This window comes from Syngnathus floridae, chromosome 12 (assembly GCF_059516105.1).
Source record: "Syngnathus floridae isolate MCC-2025c chromosome 12, RoL_Sflo_1.0, whole genome shotgun sequence".
NCBI classification, from domain to species: Eukaryota; Metazoa; Chordata; class Actinopteri; order Syngnathiformes; family Syngnathidae; genus Syngnathus; species Syngnathus floridae.
The window spans coordinates 13,252,344-13,264,409 of NC_142424.1; the positions used below are offsets into that span (position 1 = coordinate 13,252,344).

Sequence of the window (12,066 nt, forward strand, 5' to 3'; positions counted from 1 at the left end):
GTATTTCATGCTACGTCTTATGTTGTTTAACAGTAAGCATTCATACAGACTTGATAATTTTTCAGGATCGAATTGATGGAATAATAATCCAGGCTCGACAGTTTCAAGAGGCTGGACACTTTGATGCTGACAACATTCAGAAGAAACAGGATGCTGTAGTCATTCGTTACCAATCCCTCCGTGAGCCAATGGCTGCACGCAAACAGAAATTGGCAGATTCTCTTCGTCTCCAACAACTTTTTAGAGATGTTGAAGATGAGGAGACTTGGATACGTGAGAAAGAGCCCATTGCTGCCTCTTCAAACCGAGGTAAAACTACTCAGCTATTGCATTTTATCACTCAAAATAAACAAAATGGCAGTTGCAATAGGGATTTCGATAAAAACCCTACTGACTTTACATTAGGGATGCATGGAATGAAATTTTTGGGCCAAAAAAGTTCAATTAAAGCCATAGTCTTTCCAATGGGGAAATTGTGATCTCTTCGTTTCGTGACATATTTAGTCTGATTGTTAAATCAAGCAGACTCCTCCGAAAAAGTGGGTGTCAGTAAGTTCTTCTTTCCATGTCTTTGAAGTGCTTGTCAGATGACAGTTTCCCATGTCTTTACACTGTCTTTTGCGTTGTCATTGAATTCAGCGAGATCTTTTGAGCTGCAGGAGTTGGGCAGTGCTGCATGGTATGGTCCTCTTCTCCACATTCACAGAGGGTTGGGCCGGTTTTGTAGCCCCATCTGGCCATAGCAGCTTTTGATCTTCCTGTTCCTGTTCTCAGGCCTTTGAGTGTCTTCCGCCGGACCCATGGTGCTTTTGAGCCGGGTGGGAGATCTTCGGAAGGGGGGATTCCCATGTCAATAGGAGGGGGGTCATTCTCAAGTTTTGTTGTCCATAGCTGGAGTCTTGTTTCTTCCTGAGATGTTGTGAGGGGCTGGACATGGCTGAGGAAGCTTGACTTCAGTCGTTGGGCCGGGGGTTCGCGTCCATGAAGGATGTGGCGTTCATCGCTGGAAGCTTTAGTCCTCACTACTCGGCTGGTGACCTCCCTTCTCACATCTGGAGGAGCAATCCTCCTCCAGATGTGAGAAGGGAGGCTGATTGTTAAATCAAGCAGACTCCACCCAAAAAGTGGGTGTCAGTAAGTGTACTACCCTTTTGTTCCAAAATACCATTGAGTCTCTTCTAAGTCTTTTTTTCAGGGGGAATTGTAGCACTGGCATCATTTAATACAGTTCAGTCATATACAGTGGGGCAAAAACGTATTTAGTCAGCCACCAACTGTGCAAGTTCTCCCACTTAAAAGATGAGATGCCTGTAATTTTCATCATAGGTACACAAAATGAAAAAAAATCCAGAAAATCACATTGTCTGATTAAAAAAAAAAAAAAATTGCAAATTATGGTGGAAAATAAGTATTTGGTCAATAACAAAAGTTCATATCAACACTTTGTTATATACCCTTTGTTGGCAAAAGGTTTTCTGTAAGTCTTCACAAGGTTTTCACACACTGTTGCTGGTATTTTGCCCTATTCCTCCATGCAGGTCTCCTCTAGAGCAGTGATGTTTTGGGGCTGTCGCTGGGCAACACGGACTTTCAACTCCCTCCAAAGATTTTCTATGGGGTTGAGATCTGGAGACTGGCTAGGCCACTCCAAGACCATGAAATGCTTCTTACGAAGCCTCTCCTTTGTTGCTCGGGCGATGTGCTTGGGATCATTGTCATGCTAAAAGACCCAGCCACGTTTAATCTTCAATGCCTTTGCTGATGGGAGGTTTCCACTCAATCTCACGATACATGGCCCATGTGATGATTTTGAACCTACGGGGTGAGATCTTGCGTGGCGCCCCAGATCGAGGGAGATAATCAGTGGTCTTTGTATGTCTTACATTTTCTAGCAGTTGCTCCCACAGTTGATTTCTTCACTCCAAGCTGCTTACCTATTGCGGATTCAGTCTTCCCAACCCGGCGCAGGTCGACAATTTTGTTTCTGGTGTCTTTTGACAGCTCTTTGGTCTTGACCATTGTGGAGTTTGGAATGTGACTGAGGTTTTGGACAGGTGTCTTTTATACTGACTACGAGTTCAAACAGGTGCCACTAATACCGATAACAAGTGAAGGATAGAGGAGCCTCTAAAAGGAGATGTTACAGGTCTGTGAGCACCAGAAATCCTGCTTGTTTGTAGGTGACCAAATACTTATTTTACAGAGGAATTTACCAATTAATTTATTAAAAAACCTACAATGTGATTTCCTGGATTCTTTCCCCCATTCTGGCTTTCATACTTGAAGTGCACCTATGATGAAAATTACAGGCATCTCTCATCTTGTGAGTGGGAGAACTTCCACAATTGGTGGCTGGCTAACCCCCCCCCGTAAGTGCCAATGTTGGGCCCTCGCGTTAATAAAAACAGTGATGGATGTTAGTGCTATTTCCTTTCATGCAAACAGGTGGAACACACGTGCCTTTGTTTTGTGCAGAAATTCACTGTTGCACTTTTCCAACCCACTATACATTAGTGGCATCTTCAATACGGGAAACTCAGTTTCTGTAGCACTTAGACGTCACAAAAGTTTAATCAAGGTCTGATTGAGGTTTTTTTTCCTAGGCAAAGATTTAATTGGTGTCCAGAACCTACTGAAGAAACACCAGGCTCTCCAGGCCGAGATCACTGGTCATGAGCCTCGTATAAAAGCGGTTACCTTGAAAGGAGAGGCCATGGTGGAAGAAGGTACTGATGTTCAGGTTTTGTTAAGTATTGTAGATTGTGTGATTTACAGTCCTCTTCAGCTATATTCATGTTGGTACTTAGGACACTTTGCAGGTGAAGAAGTGAAAGTTAAAATCTCTGAGCTGCATGGACGCTGGGACATTCTGAAGGGTAAAGCCTCTCAGAGAAGACAGGATCTTGAGGACTCTCTACAGGCCCAACAATACTTTGCTGATGCCAATGAAGCAGAGTCTTGGATGTGGGAGAAAGAACCCATTGTGGGAAGTACAGACTATGGCAAAGATGAAGACTCCGCTGAGGTCTGTAAATGCAGTTGGGTGGGGGTAGGATCGTCGTAATTATGTTATTCACTTTGGTGGTTCTTTATATATATTCTTAATTTTTAAACTGTCTTTACAGGCTCTTCTAAAAAAACACGAGGCCCTGATGTCTGACTTGAGTGCTTACGGAAGTAGCATCAAAGCACTAAATGAACAGGCAACGTCTTGCAGGGTAAAAATACAGTAACGCCTACATCAAGTGCAGTGATGTATGCGTGTCCTGAAGTAGTGTTGGTTAGGAAGTATCATTATGTATGACTTATGACTGATATTTTGTTTTATATTCAGTCCAAATGTGTTTTGTGACATTTGAATGAGCAGCAGCAAGTGGCACCGACTGATGATGAGACTGGGAAGGAACTTGTCCTGGCCCTATATGATTACCAGGAGAAGAGCCCACGTGAAGTAACCATGAAGAAAGGTGATATTCTCACCCTTCTAAACAGCACCAATAAGGTAAATATAAGATGTATTACCGTATTTTTCGGAATATAAGTCGCTCCGGAGTATAAGTCGTACCAGCCATAAAATGCCCCAAAAAGTGAAAAAAAACATATATAAGTCGCTCCGGAGTATAAGTCGCGTTTTGGGGGCAATTTATTCGACAAAATCCCACACCAAAAACAGTCATGAACGAGCAACAACAGGCTAAACGATAGCAACAACAGGCTAAACGATAGGTATGCTAACGTGACAAATACAAACAAAGAGCTGAGAACGGGCCTGACGTAACATATAGAGTGATTAAGGACAACTATTACATGAATAACATGTTTATAAAACCATCGGTGTCACTCCAATTCATTAAATAGCAACAACAGGCTAAACGATAGGTATGCTAATGTGACAAACACAAAGAAAGAGCTGAGAACGGGCCTGACGTAACATATAGAGTGATTAAGGACAACTATTACATGAATAACATGTTTATAAAACCATCGGTGTCACTCCAATTCATTAAATAGCAACAACAGGCTAAACGATAGGTATGCTAATGTGACAAACACAAACAAAGAGTTGAGAACGGGCCTGACGTAACATATAGAGTGATTAAGGACAACTATTACATAAATAACATGTTTATAAAACCATCGGTGTCACTCCAATTCATTAAATCATCGATCGTTCTTTATCAACAATGGGTGCGCGCGGCTGAGGGCGCTTGCACTTCAAAATATTCCACAGGCTCATATAACGATAAACTGTATTTTAAATAACTATAATATAAGCGAATAATATTATCAAACCATCCGTGCACTTTAAATCCATTAAATCCATCGATCAAATTCCTCGTCCTTTGTCAACATTGCTGTGCGTGCGCCCTGACGTCAGCCTTGTCTTTATTCCACAGATCTAGTATATAACTATATTGTAGCGTTAACAAAGTAACGTATTTTCCGGACTATAAGTCGCTCCGGAGTATAAGTTGCATTTTGGGGGGCAATTTATTCGACAAAATCCCACACCAAAAACAGTCATGAACGAGCAACAACAGGCTAAACGATAGCAACAACAGGCTAAACGATAGGCATGCTAACGTGACAAACACAAACGAAGAGCTGAGAATGGGCCTGACGTAACATATAGAGTTATCAAAGAAAACGATTACATGAATAACATGTTTATAAAACCATCGGTGTCACTTCAATTCATTAAATCCATCGATCGTTCTTTGTCAACAATGGCTGCGCGCGGCTGAGGGCGCTTGCACTTCAAAATATTCCACAGGCTCATATAACGATAAACTATATTTCAAATAACTATAATATAAGCAATAATATTATCAAACCATCCGTGCACTTTAAATTCATCGATCAAATTCCTCGTCCTTTGTCAACATCGCCGCGTGTGCGCCCTGACGTCAGCCTCGTCTTTATTCCGCAGATCTAGTATATAACTAACTATATTGTAGCGTTAACAGAGTACAAGGATAGACGTGGGTTTGGTAAACGGCTCTTTATTCCACAAAACAAACTTCCAAGCGTGTGGCGGCGTGGACTTCCAGACACGAGAGCTCCATGGCAGAGGACCGGGCGTGCGTAATGGCCATGTCCGAGCCCCATGCACCGTTCGCGGACAGCTACTCGGCCGAGCGCCGGCCCCCGACTCAGTAGAGTAGGACCGGGCGTGCATAAAAGCCATAATAGTTTTTCAAACCTTCTATGTCACTCCAAATCCTTAATTCCTTTAAACTCTTTGCCCTCCGTGTCACTTGATCACCGCTAATGATGCCGGTCGTCCTTACGTGGGTTGCGCCGCGCGGTGCCACTGACGTCACGGTTCTCCAAACTTTCTTTCTGCTGCTCGATTACTGTTTTCAGCTGCATATTTTACAACTTGAAGTTTGTAACTTGCAAAATATGACTTTCTGTTTGGTGCCATTTTTCTTAAGCCCACCCAGTTGATGAGTCACGGCCAACGGTGAAATTTAAAGCGCCCTCATCCAGTTTCGTCTGAAAATATATATTTTTTTCAGATGTAGTTTTTTGTTTTGTTTATTTGGTTGTTTTATCAAAGTCAAAGTCTGCTTTGTTGTCGATTTTATTTCATATACCAAGACACACAAAGAGATTGAAATTACGTTCCCACTATCCCTCGGTGAGATAGTACACATATGCATACAAGCAACACAAAAAAACCCAAGAAGGCACAAACAATGAATAAATAAGAGTGTTGAATAAATGATAAATAAACAAATAATAATAAATAATAATAATAAAGAGGAGCAAAAATGGAGCAAGTGTACATACAGCAGACTTGGATATGGTGCTTTAAAGTGTTAATTGCTTTATTTGATGTTTTCTCTATTTTTCATGTTTTGAATATGTTCAAGATAAAGATATAAAAGCATGTGAAGTGATCAACTATACTAAAAATAACATGGGAAGTGGTCAACTATACTTGTAAGTAAGGGATGTCTTAATGATCAAGTAAAAATTTGTGAAAAAAAGTCGCTCCTGAGTATAAGTCGACCCCCCACCCAAACTATGAAAAAAACGCGACTTATAGTCCGGAAATTACGGTAACTAGAATGACAGAATAACAATTGGCTAAAAACTAATGTTGCAGCAGCTATAAAGCCCTGGTCATGTTGTGGTACTGGTACATTCCGGTACTGTCACATTGAAATTGGAGTTTATTATTTTTTTAAATAACCACAATAAATCTCTAAGATGAGAGGTTTTTTTTTTTTGTCAGGCCCGATATGTGTGCAAAGTGGGGCTAAACAATTTTAGGAAAAGATTGAATTGCAATTGTAATGACAGATTTGGGGATTTTGTTTAAATTCTCAATTTTCTTTCTCACATCACGTTTCAATGCAATATTCAGTATGTAGAGTAACATTACATTCGACCTCCTAAACATTACTCTAATGAACCACAGTCACTATAGAGGTTGTGTGTGGGAGGCAGTCATTTTAAATGTTTTTTAAAATGGTCCAAAACCTATTTTGGCTTACTGAAATTGTGTAATAGTGTGTGTATTTAAAAATACAATAGCAGAAACTGTCCTAAAACTGACAAGCTCAATAGATGCAAGAATTATGAACTCCCTTTAAAATAAGGGGGTTGGTCCTATATTAAAATGTAATTCACCTATAATGATGTTTTTGATTGAAATAGGTTTTGATTTCAGTAAATATTACCCATTTATGCTTCTAGTTCAACAAAAGACTCTTTTTTTTTTTGTTGTTTTTTTTTTTTTTTTGTTCTTTATGATAATCAAATGTTTCGAAACTTGTGTGACAGTTTTTATGTACCGTACTTTCCGCACCGTAAGGCACACTTGAAAGCCTTTAATTTTCTCAAAAACCGAAAGTGTGCCTTTTAATAAGGTGCGCCTTTTGTGTGGACAAGGCACAATGAGAGGTTTCCGGAAAACCGGGATCATTACAGAAGAGCAAAAATGAGACACTGACGAGAGGAAACTTGGCATGTTTAATGGCGAACTTGCCCAACTGTTTAATTCGGATGCAGAATATGAGGACCTGGATGTATTTGCGTATAGCGTGAGGAGGACACTTGCTGCTATCAACACCTGTAAGGCAGCAGGCCCAAACAACATCCCAGGTCGAGCGCTGAAGGACTGCGCTGAGGAGCTTAAGAGTGACTTCACAGACATCTTTAATACTTCCCTGCAGCAAGCCATCGTCCCATCATGTTTCAAGGCTGCCACCATCATACCTGTGCCGAAGAAAAATGCCCCATCCTGCTTCAATGACTACCGTCCCGTGGCACTGACACCCATCATCATGAAGTGCTTTGAGCGGCTTGTCATGACACACATCAGATCTATTCTCCCCTCCACCCTTGACCCCTTCCAGTTTGTATACCGAGCCAAACGGTCCTCTGAGGATGCTATCTGCTCTGCCCTCCACTCAGCCCTCACCCACCTGGAAAAAAGGGACTCGTATGTGAGATTGCTGTTTGTGGACTTCAGTTCTGCTTTCAACACCATTGTACCACGACGACTCATCTGCAAACTCGACAAACTGGGACTCAGTACCTACCTCTGCAACTGACTACTGGACTTCCTCTGTCAGAGCCCTCATTTAGTACGTGTTGGCGACAATATCTCAAGCAGCACGGGGGCCCCCCAAGGCTGCGTGCTCAGTCCGCTGCTCTTCACCCTGCTGACGCATGACTGCACTGCAACCTACAACAACAACCGCATAGTGAAATTTGCTGACGACACGACTGGTGGGTCTCATCACCAAGGGTGACGAGACTCAATACAGGTTGTAGGTCGACCTTCTGACCACGTGGTACAGGGACAACAACCTCCTGCTGAACGTCAGCAAGACCAAGGAGATTGTTGTTGACTTCCGGAAGGGTCACACCCAACACCTGCCACTGACCATTGACGGTGCTGTGGTGGAGAGAGTGAGCAGCACCAGATTCCTTGGGGTGCACATCAGTGAAGACCTCTCCTGGACCACCATCACTGCATCACTATCACTGCATCACTGGTGAAGAAAGCTCAGCGCTGCCTGTACTTCCTGCGGAAACTCAGGTGAGCAAGTGCTCCACCAGCCATCATGATCACATTCTACCTCTCCAGCTGTGTTGCTGTGTGGGGTGGAAGCTGCACTGAATACAACAGGAAGGCCCTGCAGCGCATAGTGAACACAGCTGGAAGGATTATTGGTGCTTCACTCCCCTCCCTGAAGGACATTTACACCTCCCATCTCACCCGCAAGGCGACCACGATTGTGAGGGATGCCAGTCACCCCGCTCGCACTTTGTTTGATCTTCTGCCCTCTGGGAAGAGGTACAGGAGCCTGCGCTCACGCACCACCAGACTCACTAACAGCTTCATTCTCCAGGCTGTTAGGATCCTGAACTCTCTTCCCCCTTCTGCGTAGCATCCTGTACTTAATGGGTCCCATTTTTATAGTCTTTGGTATGACCCGGCCGAGGGTTGAACCCACAACCTTCCAGTCTCAGGGCAGACACTCTACCACTAGGCCACTGTGCTATTATACTGACTGTCTGCTGTATGCACAATTGGACCATTTCCACCAAGTTGCTCTTAATTATTCATTGCTCTTATTTATTCATTGTATGTGCCTTCTTGTATGTTTAAGATCAGGGGATGCCTGTGAATATTTGTCATTTTTCACACGTCCTGAGTGTTAGTCACCTAAATGTTGAACAGAGGCTGTGATGTACCAAAGTCAAATTCCTTGTTTGACACGCCCAAACATGGCGTATAAAAATTCTTGAATCTTCTTATTTTTACTTTATGTATTGCTTACTTGAATGTGTAATATGTCTTGTCACTGTGGGGTAGTAGGAAACGCAATTTCGATCTCTTTGTATGTCTTGACATGTGAAGAAATTGACAATAAAGCAGACTTTGACTTTGTATGACAGGGGTGTCCAAACTTTTTGCAAGGAGGGCCAGATTTCATAAAGGGAAGGGGCCCGGGCGGCAATAGTTTTTCTGGACATTTTTTAACGACAAGAATTTCATGCAAATTCACACTGTTATAAAACAAATTTCATTGTCACAATTGTCTTTGTCAAATGACAAACTATCCAAATAGAAGCCACTCAGGCAGATGTGAACAACTCTAAAAACACAGTCTACCTTTCATTCATATCTGAAGAGTCACATAAAATTGAACGAACTGTATGAAATACCTTGAATTTACATGAGTTTAAAATTATTTTGCCTCATGAACATTTTAAACAGGAGTTATAAGTAATGCAAAGTTGTCTGTTATTAAAACTTAAAACAAGTGAATTTTGCTCTTGTCATTTACAATATCTTTCAGAAAGTAATATTTTGTGTCACGTCTACAGGTTCATAACATCAACAGTATTAACATGGCCACTTCGTAATATCTAATATTAAGTAATATTTACTTTTGATTTAATTTTGACTCACAGCCCCGCGTGAAGAATCGCTGTTGTGATGCCAGTTCAGCTTGGAGCTGCTTCACTTTATCAGCGCGGTCACTCCCTGTTAGCTTGTCGTATGGGTTAGCATGTTTAGTCTGATAGTGTCTCTTTAGGTTGAAGTCCTTAAACAAGGCAACCGTCTCTTTACAAATTAGACAAACACAATTTCCCTGATTTTCAGTGAAGAAGTATTGTAATTCACATCTCTTTCGAAAGCGACGGCCCTCAATGTCAACTTACCTCATTTTCTTTGCAGCCACCATGGCAGAAATGAGCGGAAAGGGGTTCGCAGCACAGATACAGACTGATATTATTAAAGTGGTGCTGCCACCTTTTGGTAAAAGGAAGAATTATAGTTTCAAGTTTTATGATTTTTTTATTCAGTTTAACAGTGCAGGCGGGGTATAAATAATAGATTATAATATACATAGACCGAAGCTGCGGGCCGTATAAAATCTGACCGGGGGCCGGATTTGGCCCGCGGGCTGGACTTTGGACACACCTGGCGTATGACTATCGATTAACAATAATGTGAGTACAGTACATGGTTAAATAGTAAAATAAAGTAAAACTGAACTCGTACAACTGAACTCACTTTGTTTTGATTTTTACTGTAAGTCATGACATGCATGCGCCCTATAATTCGGTGCACCCTATGTGTGGATTAAATACAGAATAGCCCCCGAAATTAAGTCTGCACCTTAACCCAAAGGGCCTCATGGTGAGAAAATATGGTAGGAAAAAAACAGATGTAATTGGGAGGTCTGTTCAGTAACCTTGAACTTACACCATCATTGTTGATGACTTGAAAATTATGATGACATTTGTTTTGATTATTTAGGCAAATAAGAGTAAAATATATTTTCCATTATCATTTGAAATACGATGTAAACCCTTGCGATTCAAGCTTGTCAGCGTTTAATAAATACATGCATTTATTTTTTGTCCCATAGGACTGGTGGAAAGTAGAGGTGAATGACCGCCAGGGATTTGTTCCAGCTGCCTATGTGAAGAAGCTGGATCCCAATCAGTCCTCTTCTCGAGAAAACCTGGATGAACATGGAAGCATTGGACTTCGCCAAGAACAAATTGAGAATCAGTAAGACCAAATATAGTAACATATTGATGCCTTTTCCGTTTTAGTACTTTGTCACACCTGATGTCCTTTTCTGTCTCTAACAACATAATCTTTGTACTGGTATTGCTCAGACTAATCACCAAAGAAGCCTGCAGCGTGTCTATGCGCATGAAACAGGTTGAAGAGCTGTGAGTAGGAACGAATTGAATGGTCACACCCTCTGTGTTCAGTGTTACATTTTTATCATACCTGTTAGAGATGGGCATTCAACCAATTTATTTTAGCAGTGAGCTTAAATTAATGACCAGCACAACTGGTTAAATTGTTAGTCGTGTTGCTCAATGGACCACCGTGACTTGAATCAGCAAGGTGTTGTTGAGCCCAAATGGGTGTAAATTTGCATTCGGGGCGGGCAGGGGAACTGGCCTTGTACATATTTCCCGGAATATGAGTAAAAACTTTACTAAATTGTAATTGCAAAACACTTGTATAGCAGTTCATTTACACCGTTTGTTGCCCAAAACGTTTTAAAAGCCAGACATTTAATGATTTGAACATTTATTATTTTAAAAATGTACTAATATAATCAGTAGACAAATTACTGCTGTTAATCTCACATTGCATGCTGATCAACTGTAGAATCTGGGTTGGGTATTATTGCACAGGTTGGTGTTGCAAAATAGAGATAAATGAGGAACAAAGAGGAAGGCAAAGAACATGCAACAATGCAACAACTTGTGTTTGTGTTGTCCTTGCTACATTAGAAGGAAGCAGGATTTCCTGAGCCTGCAAAATTATAAATCGATATCCGATATGCCACGCCCAATCAAACGAGGCAATGTATTGACTGAATTGTGCACACCACTTTGTGTGTGTGTGCACGTGCGTGTGCGCGCACCAGTGACGTGCGATGAGGTTCATGACTGGGGAGGCACTGACGTCACCCCCCGGGTAAAATTTGTCCGACTCCTAACCGTGTCACAAAAAAAGTTGGGGAACCCTGCTCTAGAGTGGCTTCTTCATTATTTAATTTGAACTATTTTATTTGAAATCTCATATCAGTACCCTTCACACATAAAAACACTCAATAAAGCACATGGAATCAAAAACTTGTACCCCTCCGTTTGAAAAGACATGCGCCGAAGTCCCGTTGTCCGAATCAAACCTTTTAACTTCGGAGTTGCTCTTCCTTTACTGATGACCTCCTACTTCGACCGAAAATCCATACTTGAAAATCGTTTGGATATGTAATCCTCCATTGTAAAACGAAATATAAATACAAAAAAAAAAATAAACCGAATGTAAAACGAAATAAATGGACGATTGCTCCTCAGTTCACTGTAAATTTGAACTGAAGATCACTTATTCTACAGGTGGGTGCATGAAGCATCCCAAGATCACTCGCACCCCCTGCCATAAGGCTGGAGAACCTTTTTGTCGTTGCCTCCGTGAGGTCTCTTTTCAAAGCCGTTTTATTAATCTAAAGAAACACGACGTTACAGACAGATGACGAAAAACACTAGATATTCAATACA

General features: G+C 41.5%; 1 protein-coding gene across 6 annotated transcripts in view; it reads left to right on the forward strand.

Annotated features, from left to right (window-relative positions):
* The window catches only part of sptan1 (spectrin alpha, non-erythrocytic 1), a 92,040-nt gene that overhangs the window by 25,645 nt on the left and 54,329 nt on the right, over positions 1 to 12,066 (forward strand). For 4 of the 6 annotated variants that reach the window (XM_088391176.1, XM_088391178.1, XM_088391177.1 and 1 more), the window contains 7 exons: positions 66 to 309; positions 2,604 to 2,726; positions 2,808 to 3,025; positions 3,126 to 3,218; positions 3,368 to 3,502; positions 10,407 to 10,552; positions 10,663 to 10,719. In XM_088391176.1, coding sequence (XP_088247302.1) covers positions 66 to 309; positions 2,604 to 2,726; positions 2,808 to 3,025; positions 3,126 to 3,218; positions 3,368 to 3,502; positions 10,407 to 10,552; positions 10,663 to 10,719 — 1,016 coding nt within the window. The remainder of the gene's footprint in view (positions 1 to 65; positions 310 to 2,603; positions 2,727 to 2,807; positions 3,026 to 3,125; positions 3,219 to 3,367; positions 3,503 to 10,406; positions 10,553 to 10,662; positions 10,720 to 12,066) is intronic. The other 2 variants (XM_088391179.1, XM_088391181.1) reach the window with 1 other exon arrangement.